This window comes from Zootermopsis nevadensis, unplaced genomic scaffold (genome assembly GCF_977971745.1).
Source record: "Zootermopsis nevadensis isolate Lab colony 2312 unplaced genomic scaffold, Znev_1.0 Znev_ptg000011l, whole genome shotgun sequence".
In the NCBI taxonomy this organism is placed as follows: Eukaryota; Metazoa; Arthropoda; class Insecta; order Blattodea; family Termopsidae; genus Zootermopsis; species Zootermopsis nevadensis.
Genome location: NW_028259143.1, coordinates 3,824,033 through 3,845,911, shown reverse-complemented (window position 1 = coordinate 3,845,911; position 21,879 = coordinate 3,824,033). Strand labels below are relative to the sequence as shown.

At 35.2% G+C, this 21,879-nt stretch overlaps 1 protein-coding gene across 1 annotated transcript in view; it reads left to right on the top strand.

Moving 5' to 3' along the window:
- The window catches only part of LOC110831511 (uncharacterized), a 29,653-nt gene that overhangs the window by 4,921 nt on the left and 2,853 nt on the right, over positions 1–21,879 (top strand). The window contains exons 6-14 of the mRNA XM_022067576.2: positions 5,730–5,877; positions 8,505–8,567; positions 9,232–9,291; positions 9,757–9,835; positions 10,490–10,657; positions 17,612–17,748; positions 18,598–18,860; positions 19,622–19,726; positions 20,364–20,417. Of these exons, the coding sequence (XP_021923268.2) occupies positions 5,730–5,877; positions 8,505–8,567; positions 9,232–9,291; positions 9,757–9,835; positions 10,490–10,657; positions 17,612–17,748; positions 18,598–18,860; positions 19,622–19,726; positions 20,364–20,417 (1,077 nt within the window). The remainder of the gene's footprint in view (positions 1–5,729; positions 5,878–8,504; positions 8,568–9,231; positions 9,292–9,756; positions 9,836–10,489; positions 10,658–17,611; positions 17,749–18,597; positions 18,861–19,621; positions 19,727–20,363; positions 20,418–21,879) is intronic.

Here is a 21,879-nt window from a genome sequence, read left to right as displayed (position 1 = left end):
ATTATTCCATTTGCATATCTTATCTCAGTTGCTAGTCACATGATAAGAGCGACTTTTATTAGAAAAGTTGATGCAGTCTAGAGTTAAATATGTATTCCATACTCCACAGAAGTCAAAGTTCATCTAAAAATACCTCTAAGAAAATGCAATATTTCTCCATACAAAGAGTAATAGGCCAGTGCTGTTTAAACAAGCAGTCGTTGTTTATTCTCAGAATCATATGAAATCCATAAATACACTGTGGGCAAAATGCAGAGTTGGTTATTAAAAGAGATGGTATACATAGTTACCACTGGGCTGTAAAGGTTTAATGCTTGCCCTATTTGTGCATTGCTCTGTGAATGGATGTTGATTAATTTTGTTGACACATCATGAATTGCTATTAACACAGTTCAGATTTATATTTTTGGTCCATTTCAGTCTGTGAGGTCTGGAACTGCACTTGAATATCTAAATGTTTGTCTTTGTTTTAAATATGTACCACATAAAAGGCATGTCTGACAAACTTTAGAAATAAGATGTCATTTTGCATTACATACATTTTGGAAGTTTGTGGGGGCAGAGCTGAGCGTCTATGAAAAGGAAGAAAAGTGTCCATCATACTATCTGCTACAAGCAGTCGTCAGTTACACCAGGCTGTATAATATCTGACATAGCCAGTAAGATTACAGGGCACTTAATGGGTGATAAGATTCAGGTAATAGCGTAAAAATATGCTCTGTGGTAATTTGTGATTTGTCAATTTGGATTCATTTGATAAAAAAAGACAGTTGACTCATTTTTTAAAAATCTTTCAGTTTGTATGGCAAAACTAACGAGCACTTTAAAGGAATAATTATATAATTTGGTAAATCCATTTATGAACTTCATTTGTACTTGTACGGATTAAATTTGCCTGATATAACCACAGAGTTTTATACCATCGCCATATGCAATTATGATGCTATATCATGGATGAACAACACTGAAGATTTGGAGTGTGGTCTTGTGTGTTGCGACACCACGTAATTTGTAGATGGTTACCAACATTTAAGAGGATCTTTGACCCTGAAGATGGAGGTTATAAGTTTCTACAAAAAAAATGGTAACCACCTACAAGACTACATATCATTGTAACCCAGAAGATCAGAACCCAACATTTTGTACAGAATTTAATGTCCTATCTGAAGAATGAAATTCACAATGATGTTGAAAATGAAACATAGAATTTGTTCATCCACCACATTATTGTTTCATATTCTACAAAAATTTCTGTTTCAAACATTGCATATTTCTCAAAATATATACTCCCACACAGTATTTTAGGACCTTACATTAATATAATTTATTTGTAGTAGTAGTAGTAGTAGTAATTAGTGAAATAAGCAGTCTTGATTTCAGTAAGCATGTTTTTGTGCATTATTTTTTGATTTCATCTCAAGTTTACTTTTTGGAATGTACTTCCACAGTTGTTCTAACACTTACTTATATGTGCACATATTTGTAAGGTTCTGGTATTGTTTGTATTTAATACTGGCACGTCTATGTTGGTGAAGGATAACATACAAACCAGGTCTCTTCGACTGATAACCTCATACTTTAACTTATTGTTTTGTTCAGGACACAGGCGTTTAAACGTTAATACTCATACTCTTGTTTTAATATGTGCACACATGTAATGCATAATGTCTGCTCATTGGTGTATGATTATGTGTCAGAGAAAAGCATTTTTCAAAATTGTAAATGTGATCAAATATGAGGGAAGATCATTTCGCCACAATATTGCAGGACGGATGAAATGAAAAGGACACGAAGTGAAGAAGAGATTGAACGGACATTCCAAATTTGGAAATGAGGGAGGATAAATTAAAGTGGAAACTTTTATGCGGTAGTTAACAGGTTTCAACATTAAATTGTGAGACATTCTTGTTGTAATAAACGAAGACTATCATTTTAACTGACAGCCTGACTTGGACTGTAATGCCATTGGATGGATAATTTTAACTCCTTGTGGGGAGAGAAAATACTTTCACATAACACACCTTATCATATATCATTCAGTAGTGGAAATTTTAAATGCAAAACTGCTAAAGTATTTAATCTTTAAGAAGCAGTATTAAGTTCAGAAAAAAATTCTCTCCTAACATTAACTTTAGATTTTATTATAGTAAGAGAAAGGTGAACAGGTCACTATTAATGTATAAAAACTTGTGCATGAATCACATATTTAATACTCACTTCAGTTTGACAAAAAACAAAACAAGTATAACATTTTATTCTCCTCTGAGAAGTCAGTTTGAAACTCAGCCCTCCCAAAAAAACCACATTTTTTTAGTGGTTTTTCTTTGACTGTCTTCAAAAGGACAAATGTTTAACAAGCTGTTCAAAGGTATCGGCAGTGAGCTGTCTTGTGGCATCATTTAGCTTTCTTTCCTTTATTGAAGAGACTTGGTAAACAAATTTCTGTGGTGATGTGAGTTGAATGTTGGCACTTTGCACTTTGTAGTGCTTACCACAAACTCTAGGATTTCCGTGTTTGCACTAATCACACTTGTTACATGTTATGATGCATCAGTGCAGTTATTCTCTTGATTTTATTGACTTACCCAATGCCGGATATACGTACAAGCTAAATAAGTTTCCAGTTAGGGCTTCACATTATTACAAAGATGAAATGTGTAAACACCAGGTGTTTTCAAATTTTGGCAGAATTTCTTGATGCACGAGGTAAAACATTATGTTCTGAGATCCACATACTAACTAATTCTATTAGGAATAAGGATGAATTGCAACATTACTGGTACGATTACTGTTTGTAAAAAGGGTGATTAGTATTTATTTTATCAAGTACATAAAATTGTATTCAATGCTCATCTCCTCTGCTTAACTTATGTAGGTAAGATTTGAGGTTTTCACAGCGGTGAGTATGAAGATTTCTGTCTTCTGGGTTGTTGCGCTGCGTAGTCTGGTCAATGTTTACCAACATTTCAGAGGTCATACTGCCTCCGTCATGATTGAATATTCATCGCCCTGATAACGGAGGCAGTATGACCTCTGAAACGTTGGTTAGCATCGACCAGACTACACAGCGCAACAACCCAGAAGACAGAAATCTTTATGTAGGTAACATTAGTGAGAATCATTTCTGGATTTAGACATAATCAGTTAGTGGTTTTTAAAAATGTAATTAATGGATATATTTGATTTTATCTATATTCAGATTATAAGATGTGATTTTAAAAAAAAGTTGATTTGTTGATTTTAACTCCTTATTTAAGTAGTCTCAGAACTTAAACTTGTGGATTTTGCAGTAAGTAGGATTTTAGGTTTTCATGGTGGTGAGTCCACAGATGGCTGTCTTCTGGGTTGTTCTATCGGACTACATGGCGCAACAATCTAGAAGACTGACATCTTCAGATTTTACAGAGTCTTCTGTCTCTGTAAGACTTGAGGTTCTCACAGCGGTGAGTATGAAGATTTCTGTCTTCTGGGTTATTGCGCTGTGTAGTCTGGTCGATGTCTCTGTTTGTCCATGTTTCGCTGTTTGAATTATTCAACGTGTTTAAATGAAGGATATTTCATCACATTTCAGTTTTCTAATCAGAACACAGATTTGAAGTTTTTATGTAGGTTGTTCAGCTGGACGTCATAAGTACTGAAGATTTGTGCTTAAACAGGTATGTGAGTAATGTATTCTTTGGAAACAAATTGAGATCCTGAGTAATAATGTTTTCATATATTAAGATAAAAATTTTAAAATCAGAAGCAAAAATTGAAAGATTTGAAATATAATTATGAAGGTTCATTGAACTTTTTTGCAGGCATTGATGAGTAAACCCTTTTTTTCCATCCTTGCTGAAGTTTGAAACTTAAATGATTTTGATTACACACTTCTTTTATAACATATGTATTTAATTAATATTGTGATTACTTGTAGCCAGAAATGCTGATTGCATTCTGTCCAGGTTCTTGCTGTGTAGAGTGGTTTTTGTTACTTGCATTCTTAGTCTCATTCATAGTTTATTTACTTATACATTTTTTAATAAATCACTGACATATGTTCTCCTGTTTCGCTTTTTCAAAGAATGAACTATCTGTAACTTTTCTTATGGACAGCCCATTCAGGTTTCCCTTATTTTGAATGAAACTTTACAGACAGGCACATGTGGGATTGAAGATGTATGGAAATGTTGTCTTTATAATTTTTAATATTTTGTTATTGAATTTTGTTCACTTGTTTTCTTTTGTGGCAGAGGTTAAAGGTGCCCTGTTCATTTATACTGAAGATACTATTATATTATAAAATTAACAGACATCAACTCTCTTCAATACTAATATTAGTTTGTATATAGTACAGTCAAAAAGTTCCTGGACTCAACCTCGACACAGGCAGTCTCAAAATTTCTCTTGAGGTGTATATCACGTAGTTCATGGATTGGCTGTGTGTAACTCAAGTGTGGGAATTCTTTATGTATGTTGTGCTACTACTTTGTTCTCTTTGTTCTCAGCTATTGGTAAGTTTTGTTGAGGTTAGATGATTGCTGATTGCATAAGAATTGAGGATGGTCTAGCTATGGCAATTGTTTTATTTTGACTTGTATATAAAGAAATGGAAACAAATTGTATTAGAATTGTTGCTCATGAATTTGACATCATCACAGTGCAATTAGGTATGGTGCTGCAAAGTGTAATTTAGAATTAGATTTAAGGTTTTCGTAGTAGTTAAAATGTGGATTGCAGTCTTCTGAGTTCTGATGCCATGTAGTCTGGGTTTTGACTCCGTCGTGTACCTACAAGAGTACTCTGTGTCATAGCTGAGATGTTCTCAATCCATATAATTTAAATGTTGTTTTGTTAGTATAGTTTTTTAGAAGAAACATATGTTAAACAAATTTGTTTAGAATACTGAACTCTGTAGTGATTTAATATTTGCATGAAACTTTATGTAGATCGACTACAAGAACTGACCTCAGTATATAAATTTCTGAAGTGGAGTGATACTGCTTTTTCTCTGTCATCTCTGTATTGTGTGTGATTAAATTTACAGAGAATGCAAGGGCAATAAAAATAGGAAAAAGATTTTGGTCAAGTGTGCCCTTTTCATAAAAGTGTAGCTGTGTGTTGTTTTCTGTGTGTTTTATGAATAACAAATAAATTGCAGGTAGTTTTTGCCATGTAGTTTAGTAGATGCTATTGCTGTGTTTGTTTATTTCTAGGAGGGAGTTGGAGTGCTCTGTCAGTAATATTACCAGGATAAATGTTACCAGAATGGAGATTGAAATCAGAAAATGTGATTTCCATTCATGCAACTGTGGTCATGGTGTTATGCAACACTGGTGGGAGATTGCTTTAAGTGTAAGCTAAGAGTCATGCTTTAACTGTTTCCTGGGAAAGTGGGGGGGGGGGGGGAAGTTGAGCATTCTCTTATACATGTGGTTTTTATAATTTTAGAAAGCATTGTTCTTTAGACATATTTGTGGATGAATGCTATTTATGTACAGAATTCAGAATATTATGTATTTCTGGCATTTGGGAGCATGCACAAGCTGCTTAATGAATTTAATTTTTAATATTCACCCTGTGCTTACTAACATGCAGCGCTTGCTTTATCTGATATTATATTTTCTTGCTTGTTTGCTTGCTATAGTTTTGGTTTTTTATATCTAATGGTGTACCAGTAACACGCAGTCAGTGTGCCTTTGCTTGTATACTCAGCTGTGGCTTCAGAACAGACATCATTATGTTTTCAGACAACAAATTGATGTAAGTGTCCACTTCGAGTCAGTTGAAGACATTGAAGATCTGCATATGGGGTTTCGCCTCATCTCTGATGTAGATCATACAAAGGACAGAGCATGCTACGTGTCAGGACATGAGCACTCATGTTGCATTTATAGGGTAAGAGGCAGTAATTTTCGTAAGTGATGTTTGATTGACCCTCTGCATTTGTGTGTCTCTATATTGAGCTGTTGCCTTGGCGTAACTGAATTTGCTTTTGGACGCGATGTTTACATGAATTATGAGGTTTTCATTGTGGCGAGTGTGAAGATGACCAATTTCTGGTTAGTTGCACCATGTAGTCTAGTAGATGTCGTTAAAATTCTACCATACTACGCAGCACAGTAACCCAGAAGGCAGTCATCTTCATGATATTCACAGTTTTAAATATTTAACTAAATCATATAATTGATTTTAAAATATTTGATAACAGTTATATTTATGGTTTATAAATTCTTCTTTTTCATTGAAAAAACTAATAAATTAACTGACTAAACTTAGCAACTGTGTCTGGGCTAAATTTGCAGTCCTATAATGAACATGCTCTGTTACCTGTGTGGTATCATCTGCGCCTTGCATAGTTCCACATCCTAAGCTGCCTTTTAAAATATGCGCATGCATGCTTTAGAACTTCCATGTGAATGTTATATAAAGCATCTGCAGAACTAAGTTGAAAACTACTTCAGCAACTATGAAGAAGAAGAAGAAATCAAATGTTCAGAATGTGATTTTGTTTTGAGTAACAGGATCTTTTATGATGAGAACTTCCCCAAGGCTGGTTGTTTAAATGATTTGTTGATGCAGATAACTTTATTTAATACTGTAAGTACTGAATTCCTTTATATCCCAGAATTCCCATTTTGCATTACTGTAGATAAAATTCTGTCTCGCGTCATGTGTTAATTACAAATTATGATAAAAATAATATTTGTTTTGGAAAGTGTAGGCTCATTGTGTCATGACTTAGATAGCATGTACCAAATTTAGTTTTTGTAAAATTTTCTTGTTTCCTGAACATCTGAATGCTCATTGCACTGATGTGCCACGAAGTCAGATCCCTCTCATGCTGTGGTCATTTTTGTAGTTGATTACTGTGATGGTACTTGCTTAAAATGCAATTTTAATTAAATTATAATGAAACTGGAACAGCAGGATTTGTTTCAAAAATTTTAAATATGTCAATCTTCATGTGTGATTCTCATCAATGTTGAAGTGTGTTGTTTCCTTTCTGGTGCAGACTGAATTTTTAAAAGTTATTTAAATGAGGTTTGGCTTCAAAGGGTCAATAAGATGTTCCCTAATTCTTAAATATTGCTTTTTAAACAAATTCTGTTCTAAATATTGCATTTTTTTGGCAGTAATCAGAAAAATGATTAATCTCATTCTGTGAGCACTCTATAGGAGCTTGTTTTGGTTTTGGGAATGCTGAAACATACTGGGTTACATGATATGCGGACATTGGATTGGTTGCCTTCCATTGCATTTGAATAATTCCATTGCATCAGTTTTTGGGCTTTAAATGACTAGCATGGATTAAATCAAGAAAGATTAGATACTCAGGACATGCAGCATGCACAGGGGAAAGTATGGCACATGTGACATTTTGGTTGGAAAATCTTGAGGGAAGAAAACATTTGAGAGACCTTGGTATTTATCGGAGAATAAAATTGATCTTACGGAAATAGGCTGTGAACTGGCGGAGGATAGGATCTGTTTTTGAGACTTTGTGAATTCGGTAATGAGCCATCAGATTGTGTGAAAGTAGTACATGTCTTGGCCACCTAATTAACTGACAGAGGCGACACTTCTGGAATATTGCACCGTGTAGTCTGGTAGACGTTTGCCAACATTTTAAAGGTGCTTGCTCCGTCATCAGGGTGATGACTAGAAATCTTGCCTATTAACTATCAGTTGATCAAAGAAGATTGTACCATAGAGTTTAGTTTGGTGTAAGTTTTAATTATTTGTATTAATATCTCACTGGACCATTGTATTTAATCCACTCAGCAGATTTATTCATCAGGTGAGTTTTTAGATTATTTATCACTTTCAGTCTTGAATGGAAATAAGTTATAATGATCATGCAATTTTGCATTCTAGATTGAAAATGTGATAAAACTGAAATATTATTTATGGTTACTTGTATAAAAATCTCTACCTGGTTTATTTTTCCCATTGTAGATTGGTTACTCCATACATATTTTATTCTGTTTTGATGCTTGGTGCTCATTTTCACTGTCAATATAAAGTGTGTGTGTGTGTGTGTGGAATATTGGAAGTTTACACATGGAAGCCATTAGCATAGCTGCAACTTGGCTGTACAGGTCTTTTCATTTTTTGTCTGTTGGTATGGGTGTATCCTATAAAATTTACCATTTATTGTTGTATTACCATTAGTTAAGTAGTCTGCTTGAGACCTTTAGGCTGGGGCCACACGACCGTACAAAGTACGTCCGTTGCAATGGACGTACTTTTGTACGGACGTAGGCGAGGACACCACACGAGCACCAATTACTGTGGCAGCTTGAAAGAATTTAGGAAGAAAAAAAAAGTGTCTGTACTTCCAAATCCTAATTCTATGACGGACGTCATGATGTGCGTTACAACGGATGTGCTTTGTACTGTTGTGTGACCCCAGCCATAGTAGTGGAATGCATTGTTGCTTTGTCTTGGAGTAAGAAGGATTTGTGATGATTATCTGCCATAAAAGTGTGAAATATTTATTAATATAACTGTTTCTTTTACAGACATCTGGACAGTTCATGTGTAAATTGAAAGACAGTGTGACAGACATATCATTGTGCCATATAGTAAGTAACTACTGATTTATGGGCTATAGTCCATCATAATTTTCTCAGAGCAGCTTTTAGAGACATCATCTTTTTACATAGTGGCAGGTAATTATTTGTTCTTGAAGGAAATGAGCCCGTACGATCATTGTTCTTGATTTTAAAATTGTATGAGCTATTGTTAGAAATTATCTTCATGATTCCAGTTAACAGCCAGGCTACCATTGGCTGCTTAACCTATGACACTTCCAGGTTTTGCTAGTACATAATGTAGGGTAACACTATGCCCCATTCCCCAACACTGGGGCAAAATGTAATATTCTTAATGGTCCATGAACTTGAAGCAGAATTTTTATTTTATCGATCCAAGGACGAGTTCTTAACAATTGTTCTTGGAGGAAAGTGTGCCTTTTTACTTTCCTTCAAAATAAGGGATGTTTAAAAATCTAGAATACTGTAGTCTGAGATTTAGGTAAAATGTACATGCAAAATATTTATAGTCCGTTGGAGGGAAGTTGTTGGTTTTTCAGTTGAGTCAGTTGGCATCTTTTCGTTTATTGCTGCATGGTGTCGATGCTTTCTTCTTATATTTGTTATTTATTGACCATTGTTTAAAATACTGATAAATATTGCAAGAATCACTTTTATTTGTAACTTTGTATGTGAATATTTTGTGATTTTGCAGGACAGTGATGAGATACGATGCACCATACAGAATGTTACAACAGGATTTTATTGTGTGATAGTAAGTAATTTTTAGTAGTGCATGTAGTGATTTTATCTTAATTCCTTCTTGAGCATTAAGGGACACATTCAACATGACTGCTCAGGAACAAAAACTTTAGAGTTAGTTGTCGGTAGCTATTACTTGTTAGAAAAAGAAAGAAAAAATGTGACTAATCACCTGGAGACATGAGTAGAACCAGCTTTGAAACTGTGTGTATGTATGTATGTGTATATATTTCAGATATACATCACACAACATAACCATTTTCACAGATGTTTAGAGAATTGTGATTTTATTGGATTTTGTAATATGAAATGTTACCCAGTCCTTGAGTTTTGAAAGTACAAAATATCAGTGTGGAGTTGCCTGTAATGGTGTATGAACATAATGCTGTTCATGGTCACAATACAAAAGCAACAAACCAATGTGATTTTTTTTCCCCACATCAGAGTTTTTGTATAAAATTAATTTCTTTGTTCACAGGTGGAAATTGTTGATGATCGATGCATGAAGAATACAGTTTGGAATGATTATTCTTACTGTAGATACAACAGCAAAGTCTGTAAGTCGAATATTTACGCAGAGGTTTTTTAGTATTATTTATAATACTTCTTAGTGTCATGCTTGTTTCTGGTCACTTGCATCGAAACCTCTCTGTTCCCCACATTTCTGGAATGCTAAAGGATTGGAGATTATGGAAATCTTTAAGAAGGAAGCAAAGACTGCAGAATTTTATGCGGTTGCCAATGAACAATGAAATATTATAAACGTAAACCATAGGATTTTTCCTTAACTTTATTGAATATTTGGTGTTTTGAAAATAATTTATTGCCCTTTAACCTCAATTTCTTTGTGACTCCCTGACCTTGGAAGGGTTTTGAACTGGACGAAATGGGAAATATTATAGTCAGATAACTCTTTATTTTCCCGTTGTAGCCGTAGAGCTGATAAAAGGGGAAGTATGTTTTGGGTCTGGTTATTATTGGTTTTAAGATTTTTCTAAAAGAATATGAACTTAGGGCTTTCGTCCACATCTGCTAATTGAATGGAACTGTATGTAGAAGTTATCACTGCTTTACCTTATCACACCCGCAGTACGCAGTGCTACAAACCAGAAGACACCCACGTTTTATAAATTAATTGCTAAAAATCTAACTCATTATGTACCTGTCAGTCTGATTAATAAGTAAGTAAATGTGTTTGTTAACTGTTTCAGTTGAAGTAAATTCAACCTTGCCACACTCAATCGCAATACCAACACCACTGCTACCACAGTTGTCTGTAGATGTTGTACTGGTGTCTGTGTTCGTAGTCTTGGTGTTGATAGGTGTTATTGTAACCCTGTTCATCTGGAGAAGAAGGAGGAGGCCAAGTTCAGAACCTGGTGCGTGTTATTGTTACAAGTATAATTTGGTATTAGTAGGAGATTTGTATTATAAAATTGATGAGAAGAAGATTGATAATCTGGTGAAGAGTGATTCAAAGAATTAAATCATAAGGTGTGTCACAAGCAGCAGTTGCTGCGGTTGTATTACTTAACAAGCGCGATGCTTATTCTATCTGTACCTCCCCTAAGAGGATTTTAAGGGCCATATTATATGCATTTCATCTCGGATAAAGATACAGTGAGTTAATATTTCAGTGGTAGATGGTGCTTTTTGAACGCAACTAAAAGAAACAAATGAAGGAAATGTAATAGTGGGACCATGGAAATTAAACAGTAAATGATAACATCCCAAGTACCATAGAACATTAAATGGGGATTCTATTTAATAGTGGACAGTCTGAAAGAATTTTTTCTGAAAACTCACCAACCTGCTTATAAGGGAGGATTTAATTATGAGATAACTCTGTGAGATAATCTGTAGTAAAACATTCAGAAAGACCCTGCTGTCCTGACCAAAATGTAGCATGGTTCCTCTAGAACCTTCAGCAGATACTTTGATAGTATTATCTGTGAAGAGACCAACCATCGTTTTAGTCTTTTGCAACTGTTTCCACCTCAGGAAGGAATAATAATCCGTGGCGTAACAGCCCTCTGAGAGCCAAAGCCGACTAGCTGGCTGCTGGCCTCACGTTCACATGCCTAAGCAGAGGTGAATGTTCATCCAACCAGATATAGGGTGACGTGTGGTCAGCACGACGGACCCCCAGCCATTGCTAGCTTTCCTGACTGGATTACGCTACCCATTGTAGCTCCCCAATTTCCTCACGATGCTGGGTTTGCACTGGTCAAAATCTCATGAGAAATTTCTTTCCCCGAGACTCAAACCAGCGCGCATTTCGTATCACCGGTCCGAAGCATGATGCCTCAGACCCAGCAGCTATGGCGCGGGACTCAGGAAGGAATACCCATCTCATAAAAAGCCATTTGTTACTAGATGGTGTCTCCCATATCAGATTATGCAGTCTGATGGAAGCGGTAATGATTATGAATCTCACGGAGGATGTCACTTTGTACTGTAGTTAAAGAACCTTATCTGGGTGTCTGGAGAAAATACAGTTGATAAAGACAATTTGTGCCTTTATAGAGAAATGTTTAGAAACTGCAGTGTAACAAAATCAGTAGTTTCTTGGTTAGAATACTGACGAAGCCTTTAGATTGGAACATGAGAAAAATATATAAAATATGTTTTATTTAGAGTAGGAGATGTATACATTTTTTCCAGTCTCAGTCTTCAAGAGCTCTTGCAGTAATAGGCTTTATTACATATGTTAATAGTGTCTTATATGTATTCTGGTTGCAGATATAATAGGTTAAAGAAGTCGTGTATTTAGATTACATGTACATGTCACAAGTCTTTGCATATCTGTCTTACACATTCATATTTTATTAGAAATTTTTAATACATTAAATATTTTTTGCTGTCTTCTTGCCAATTGAAGTTTTTCCTCACCCAAAATGTTTATATTTATAGGAAATACAAAGGAATTATTTTGGTAACATATTTCACTGTGGATTTAACTTTGTTAAATGGTCTCATTCAGGCACTTTGAGTCGTGCGTGTCACTATGTGATAGACCACTGTCTCCCTAATTTAGGCCAATTGTAATTGATATATCCATATTATACAATTTAGGAAGAGAATTTCTCTATTATGATAACCCTTTATTCAATTCTACCCTGCTTATTACTGTTTGCACTCTTCAGGTTATATGGATAGGGGATTTATCATGTGATCTCTTAGTCCACAAGTATAGTCACTTCTTGGGCACATTGCAACATCATCCTGATGTAAAGTTATAGAATTACTTTACTGTGTGATATGAGTTTTCAGATGGTATATAAATAATGCTGGATACTCTAATAAGAATATGTCTTTTCTTTAATTGGTCCCTGTGTCTTGAATTAAAATTTATGTGGATATTTTGTCACAACAAATGTTTTTAGTTTCTTTATAAGCCTTTGTAGCTAGTTGGAGTTTTTGCTTTTATCTTTATAGTTATGTTTTAAAAATGTTATTTTTTGCTGTAGCAACTTTTACATGGTCCACATTCCTTTAATTGGAATTATTATTGAATTATTGTATTAATAATATGTGAATTTGGTGTTCATCTAACTTTTTTTGAACCTTCAGGAAAGGAGAATTATTCTTCTCTAAACATTTTTATGATGTATAACATTGTTCTAATGGAAAACCTGCACTTAGTAATAACTGTGTTCTAAATAGGATTTGCGTTTCTCATGGCAGAGTGTGAAGTTGATAGCCATCTGTTCTTAGTATTTGTTAGTGATTGATTTTCTTTGCGTAAATAGATCAGTGGTTTAGAACACTTTTGCAGCTATAAATTTTGCATCCTAATATTGTGATTGAGCAGTGTTTCCCAGTAGAATTAAGGAGAATCAGATGTGTTGTTGCCGAGCTGACCTATTCTGTGAGTCACAGTCTGTTTCTCATTGTTAGTACTTTCAGAGTCAGCTTTTATAAGCAGAAGAAGGGACAAGGATGAGGAATATCACACATGCTAACAACGTAATTGTCATACTGTTCTTATATATATATAAATGTTTAGTTAGTGTGAGGAAAGAGCAATTTAAGGATGAAGAGGTAACGTGATTATTTGTGGGAAGTTCAAAGAAAATAAATTATGCATATCTGTAACACTGAGAATGTGTTAAATTTAAAATCCTTTCATAATATCTTAATGCATTAGCATTAGTAAAGAATACCTTATGGGCTCTTCCAAGTCTGTCTGTTTTGTGACATTTTTCCAAGGAACTTGACAATCCACATGGCCTGTGGCCATTGTTGGACCACATTGTTGCAGCAGGAACCAAGGACATTGTTATAGAACTTTGAAACAGTGGGAATTGAGACAATTGTTGGAACACATTTTTTCAACAATTGAAACCAAGGTTATCAAAATGATCTTGGATATTGTTATTTCATTTGTTATTCCTTTCATATAAGAGTGAAATCACTGCCCATGTTTTAGTATGAAGGACACCTTTGGAAATTTATTTTGTCATTATTCATTGCATTGTGATATATATGGATGGTTTTGAAGTAATATTGCTTTGAGATCAACTTGGAAAGTAAAATAATTAAAACATATATAGGGAATAACCAGTAGCTGTGATATTAAAAGTTTTTGATACCCTTGCACCTCCTTCACCACATCCAGCAGCATCTGACATGTAAATTATTATTGTAACAGTTACAATTTAAAACATGCCTTATCAACTGTACAGTACTGTGTTGTAAGTATTCCAGACGGTGGTCATAGAAACTGAAATAGTTAATATTATGGAGTAAATGTATAGGACATTCAGACTAAGAAATCTGATCTATAAGTTTTTTTACATAAATATTGCTTGCATTCTGACTATAGTGTTAAGGTTAATAATGTATTTTTACTTTCCTTTTTCATGTATGGTTAATGAAAGGTATGGGAAGTGACTTTTTTTAATGCTGTGATTGGGGTTGTCCTGATACCATACTCATTTACTGCTGTACTCTTTGCACAAATCTCCACTTCATAGTAGGTGCAACATATTAGCTGCATGTGGAACTGTACATTAGTACATTATGTCAGTGTGAAGACGTAACAGTATTGACAGTAATGTGTATGAATTAGTCTTAAAATGTATACAGAAATTACAGTTAGTGCACTGAAGGCAAAAGAAATCCAGTAAAACATAAAAGAATAGTATGTAACAGGTTTCTTTAAAATAATATTAACTGTAGTAGGTTCTACATTGTGTAGTTGGTGTATCAGCTGTTGAAGTTCCTGTAGAGTTGTCTTTATGTTTTTTCTCCTTTTTTGAGTGGATTTTTTGCAGAAGATTAAAATTTACTCCTTCAAGGATAAATTTAACTCTTAGTATTTAATCGAAGAAAGGTTTGTATGAAGGAATAGAAGTAAGTAAGTTATGTACACACACTTCTCTAGCATTATACTCTGGACCGATACCCTCTGTCAGTACGTCATCATCATCATCATCATCATCATCATCCATGTTCTTACCACACGGCTATGTTGGCGTTTCAAGGTCATTAACTTGCAGAACAGTCACAGAAAGAAATGCCAGATATACAGAAGAATAATACACATGTAATAATATTCATGAATTAAGAATAAAGTTTAGAATGATTCTTTCATTCCATTAGCATCTGCTGCTTCAATTACATAATTATTTCTTCAGTTTTATCATAGTGTTCTGGGTTATGATACCATGCATTTATAAGGAACATGGATTTTTTTATATTTTACCATGCAATAGGAATGGTTATGTCACACAATAACATGCATATTATCCCTGGCTTTTCTCTTCAAATAGCTGATAAAACATCATGTAATTATGATATGTACAGTGGAATTAAATTTAGATTTCACTGAAGTTGAGTGATGTAACATAACAAGGTTTAAAACTGAGATTCCCTGAAAGATATGGCACACCACACAAAAATGTGGGTAGGAGGACATGGATGGCATTCTCGATAAACAGCTCTTGCTAATCGGTTATAAATGCTTTCTGGAGTACTGGAACAAAGTTTTTGTTGCTTTTACATATACTGGAAGAGTACATATTGCTTTAATCACTCGTGTCATGGCCTGAGCTTATTTTGTGCATAATCCCCAGTGTTAGGTCTGATGGTAATGGTTAGGAAGAATGGTGATGATGAAAACCTCATGCATGGCGGCTTCTGTCAGGACAGGACTTTAAAATATCCCAGTTGTCATCAGCCAAGAATCCTGTACAAATTTTAGTATCTTAAGTAGTAAGGATATAACTAGGCTTCCAGTTGCAACTGCTATGTGTAAAGAAGTGTTCTTAAAATCCATACCTGGTTAGAATTGATGGAGGTGTATCTGAGATTCTGATTTTTATTAACCTTTGGTCTTGCTTATTATCATCTGCCACATTTTATATTTAAATGATAATATTTGTACTGTCTGAAAGTTCTCAGTGCAAACAAACGTGTCTTAACTGTGTTCCGATATATTCTAAGTTGGGTAGATAACGTCAAGTTCATTGTTATAGTAGAGATATGGAAGTGTGAAGTTGGTCCACATTAATTCAGTAGCAGTTTCTTTGAACATAGAGAAGTGGTATTTGTACCAGAGAACAAAAAAAGTAATTTTGAGACAATTGCTGGAGAAATGTTTTTAAAGTGTACTGATGACGTATTGGTGTGTTTCTTATTTCTTCTACCCATTTCATCTGTAGTAGTTACTGGTAAATCAATATAACTAGAAAATTTTACAGTTCAAATGTATATTTGTGCTGATGCAGTATGTTTGAACTTGTACATTAGGTAATGATGAACCAGGTGATACAAAGTATCTTGAAGAATGGCTTGATATCAAAATCTCATTATATACAACATACTACTCTTCATAGATAGTTAACCCTTTGAAGCATAAAGCTCATCCAAATAATTTTTTAAAATTCAGTTTGTATATTAAAGAAACGTCTTCATTACAAAAATCACTTCATAAAGGGTCTTTAGGGAAATAATGTGTGTTATTTGTGAGAATTATTAGATTCACTGTGTTACTGTGAGGAACCATACTGACGATTTGTGAAGGAAATGATAAGGCATAACTTCATATTAGAGTACAAATTATGGTTACTGTGAGATAGATCTGATCTACTCATTACATATTCATTTAATAATGAATATTCCATACTAGTGCATGGAATTCAATGAAAATACCATTTTTCTTGTATTGTCAAATATTAAACATTGATGAGGTGGAGTCACTGATTGTTCTTAGTTTCTTGGTATGTTGTTGAAATGGTTATGGTTTTTCATATATGTTCTGTTTTTAATTGTTCTCTTATTTCATAAAGTGAAGGTTGCTGTTTAATTAGGAAATATTCAATGTACTGGAAATACGTAGGAGGATTGCACACATAGTTACAACTGTAAATGTTTAATGTTGTAATGTGATGAAGTAATGGAATTCTTTGAATTTGTGTGTAATCTTCCGCAAGCTCATGCAATATTTCCTCCGTTGCTGTTAGTTCTGCTTGTGTAACATATACTACATCTACTATGTTGACTTAACCAGGATATAAGGAGGTGTATACAGTTGATTTATCAGCTGTCTGCATTGGAATGTGAGGGCATTTTATTTTAATTTTCCCTTTTTTTTCCCCTTCCCTTCTCCCCAGGAAGTAACATGTTATTAAAGTAAAGCTTAAGAGATTAGCGGTGATGTGTGGTATACAGCTTTTATTCGTTAGGTACCCAGTTCAAACCTCATATGAGGAACTAGTCAAACACCCTTTTGTACAAAATCTAGTCCCATATATGCACACAAAGACATGTTTTTATTATGATTATTATACCCATCCATACACCTCCTACCTCAAAATTAATTTCAAGCTACGTAACATCTGTAGGTGGTGTGTTTCTTCAGGCATCAACTGCCATGAGTAAACATACGGCATTTGCTTTAAGAGTGGACGAAGGCTGAATGAGTTCAATTCAGATTAATGTGAATTCTTTAATACTGCCGTCAGGTACAACTATTACATATTATTGTTTATTAAAATATTTTACTATTGTGTTATCTGATACATTTTAATATACTTGCCATCATGAGGAATATATGATATATTAAAAATATAAAGTTTACAGTTCTAACATAATAGTTGTGATTAATATAATGTATACGCCTCTCATGATTAGCAAAAGATCAGTACTGGTCTGGATTGTAATGCAAATTTCTTGAACGTACTGCCTCGTAATTGCGTTATTAGCTGGTTGTCACAGTAAACATACAGTGGCTGATAATGAAGCGATGCATCCCATTTACAAATAAATTATGTGCCTGTGATGTAATTTTAACTTCCCTTTTTGAAGTACTGTGTTGTTTCTTACAGATCATAACCAATATCTGAAGAATCAAGCTGTCCCACCTAGACCAAAAATTCTTCTTCTCTATCCTCGTGACTGTGAACCATTCATGAACATGATGGCAGCATTTAGAGAGATGTTAAAACAAGTTACAAAATGTGAGGTAAGAGTGTTCATTGCCTTCATGAAAAAAACAACAACTTTCTCTAAGAAAGCTGATAAGAGTCAAAAGGTTTCTCAACACTTCAGTCAGAGTCTTAGCTGCCAGATATCATGGAAATCTTCCCCCCGCTGTCTCTCTGTCTTTTTTGAAGAGTTTGTGTTTTCTTGCGAGGGAAAACATATGTAATGTATATTTCAAACTGATTTTATCTCATGTCCATAGAATTTGTCATGAACGAAGAATTTGCATGACAGTAAATTAGCAGTTTCGTAGTAATAAAACTTGCAGTTAGACTTAACTACTGACAGTTCTGTTATTTGTTTCTTGACAGATTTATGGTTTCTTTTCTAGATGAGAAATTCCCCCATTTATGGAACCAAGAGGTTTGTAATCATGCTTCTAAGAACTGTCATTAGACTCATCTCTGAGCCAGCTGAATTTAGTCCACACCCTTATATCAAGTCATTTTAATATTATCCTCCATCCAAGCCTTGGTTTCCCAAGTGATCCTTTCCCATGAGATCTAACATTCTGTGTTGTTATCCCTTCGTGGTACTTGACATTGAAACTGCGTAATACTCTCCATTGACAAACCCTGATGAAATTTTATTTTTCAGGTTTTCACAGTGGTGAGTATAAAAATGGCTTTCTTCTGGGTACTGGTGCTGTGTAGTCTAGTAGCCATGTACCATTGCTTTAGAGGCGCTTGCTGCCTCATCATCATCACCGTTGCAATTATTTGCTCCTTCCTTATTTTCACTTTCAGTGCCGAATGTCCATGCCACTGGAGAGCTTTTTGTACGACTATATAAATATTGTTTATAAAACATTCTTTCTCTTTTTTTATAGGTGTATGATTGTTTTGACCCCCTTATTGAGGAGAACTTGTTCCAGAATAAAACAGATTGGGTCACGGCACACACAACATCTCCGGAAGTGAAAGTCGTGGTTATTGAGAGTAAGTGTGCAGTACTGCACCAGATGGCTCTCTTCCAGCACATGAAAATTATATATAAAGAGCCCACATGTTTGGATGATCTCTTCTCATATGGGCTGAGAGTACTCAGGGAAGACCTGCAAAAGAACACGTATGGGAGAGTGTTTGTTGTACGGTGAGTTATTGCCCACTTCACTACATCTTTTTAATTGTAATTTACTTTTGAAATTGAAAAGGGATTCCAGTTTCAAGTGGCCCATCCACATACGAGTCTGACTTGCGAGTCTGGCTCGGCGAGCTCGACTCGTTAGCCGGGCTCGGATATATTTCACCACGCATGCATAGCAGACTCGGCTCGTGACACCCCACCCACAAACGAGTTTGGCTCAATGGAACCCGAGCCGGACTCGCAAGCCAGACTCGTATCTGGATGGGCCGCTTTAGAATGAGCCAAGACAGGCCAAGCAATAAAGTGACTGGTCACAACCAGGAATACATACATTTGACATGCATTTCACCTACGCAGTTGGTGGGATTGTTCGACTGGCTTAGGAGCTCTAAAATGAATTCACAGTGCATGAGATATTATGAATTGGGGAAATTGGCTATCTCATGCGGCATGGGCTAGTAGACAAGTGAGGAAACTGGTCACAAATGTTGCGGATGCTTCGGATGGTGGACACTGAACAGTCGGCGACCTGTTCAGAGGTGTTGAGAATGTCATTACTACAAGTTGGATAGTTGTGTATCATTGTAAGGTGACCAAGGTAGCAACATTGTTACTTAATCGGAAGATGCGGAGCACCTGGCGATTCGTACCATGAATACTGACACAAGAATTATGTAATGACATTTAAGTGCTACCAGAATTGTTAGTTTGTCTAGTTAGTCTGTGTGCATGTATAAAAAGTTATGTTGATAATTGTTTGTTTCCAGTATTCATGGTTTCACAGAAGAAAGTGATAATTTGTGTCACATAACGCCGTTCGCAAGATACGTCATGCCTCAGAATATGGAGAAACTACTGAGTAGTTTGTACCAGTGAGTAACAGTGATTTATTACTGCAGTTCATACTATAAGTTGTATATATGGATTAGTGGTATATAAACACTAAATGTATGCTATAATTGCTCGCATGCTGTAAAGAGATCAATTTATTCTGTAATAGTTGAGTTCGCTGAACTGAAGAATACCCCTTTGATGAGGCACAGCTCAACCTCTGATTCTGGTGTCACAAAAAATTAAACAGACATGAGTAGGCCCGTAAGGTGTTCTTCGCTCATGCTAGACCATGAAGAATACCTAAAAATTAATGTTAAAGAAGGATTTATCTGGCTTAATGTAGGGGCATGGTGATGTACTACTGGGTTTTACAAAAAGGCAGAGGATTTCTTGACTAGCTGTGTAACTATTAGTTTCTTAAGAAGAACTCTGCAGATCGAGTTGGTTTGGGAGGTGAAAGGTAGTGCACAAAACCTTCATTAAGCATTTGCTTTAAGTGCTTTGTTTCAAGGACACATAATAATGGAGACTGTATGTTGTACAGTATGAAGGGGGGCGTGCATTTGTCTTGCACCCGTTATGAATTATTGCCTCCAGTTAGAGAGTGAAAACTGTTTGTGTTGTCACTATAACAACTTAATTTGGAGTATTTACATACTCGTGGTTTGCTTTCAGGTTGAAAACCCGTCACAAAAGCCATATCACAACTTGTACTGCAAGGCATTTGACGTAAGAAAAGCATGCCGCCTAATAAATTTACTTGTGTGTTGTGGGTGAGGTGGAAGGAGCAGAAATAAATTTAGTTGTAAATTTAATTCATATTCTAAATTGTGGTGGCAAAACATAAATATAGACATTTTTTTTACAAATTGAAATTAGTAAGCGATGGAAATATTGAAACTCAGATATAAATATTTGGAACATGCTTAAGAAATAATATTCGTAACATAATATCAGTGAAACTGTCCACTTCAGTTCCTGCGAAATTATAATTCTAGTTTCCGTTGCCACTGCCCCATGTTTCTGTCCAGTAGGAAGGACATACGACATTATTATATCGTTGGAGAAGATTATAAATCAAGAAGATAGATTTCGGGTTCTCACAGCATCAAGTATGAAGATGGCTATCTTTTGGGCTGTTGTATAGATGGGTAGAAGTTTACTTATGTGAGAGGTGCTTGCTGCCTCCATCATGAGTACCTCTGAAATGTTGGTGAACGTTTGTCAGACCAGACAGTGCAACAGCTCAGAAAACAGCCAGATTTAAAGTTTCTTTGAAGTTTGCTGTCCTAAATAGCTAGTTACGGTTATTAAATTTGTCACACTCGGAGCGGGGATCAAAGCTATAATAGATCGGTCTCCTGTTCTACTGCAGGTAAAGTTTTTGCTCTGCTTTATAACATGTGGCATCTTCAATAAAATGTTTTTCTTTGCAGGATGTAACACAGGTAAATGGCAATCTAGACTGCCGGGCTGTGAATTGAATATGTGTTTGTATGTGTTTTCTGTTTGGTTGGTTGTATGTGTGCGTAGTCATATGGCTGTTGGTAATTGTAAATTAGATTGTATACATATAATGTTGAGTGTTTTTAATTGTTTTAACTTTTGCATCTTTGCTTTCTCTGTTGTCTGTAACCTTTTTGAACTCTAAGCACATGTTTACACACACATTCCCCTTTCAATAAACACAACTTGTTATTATTGGCATTATCCATCATCTGGATTTTGTCCAGACACAACTCATCACTGGATGAGTGATTTAGACCAGCTCATTTTTGGGGGCCTGACTGTGTACGAACCCCTTGTACATAAAGATGAAAATGGATGCCGTCTCCAAAATGTATTTGGATAAACTTTGGATAGTGGATGATATCCATAATAATAATGTTTATTTTAACACACCGTTGTCAGAAACCATTAGATTTACCTTGTTGGTCTTCCAGTTTCCTGCTACTATAGTACAGCACCATATAGCACAGTGAATTTGTGTGTCTGTGAGTTTGTTTTCAACTTTTGAATCCCCCAGAATGGGGTACGCATGTCAATGTAACAGGCCCAACCAGCTATTATGTTATCACGGCGTTAGCGCTCATTTAGTTGTGTATAGACTGTCATGGTTCCCTTGCTCAGAAGCGTCTGAAGACTTTGAGAAACCACCACTGCTTCATCTACACCAGTGGTCCCCAATCTT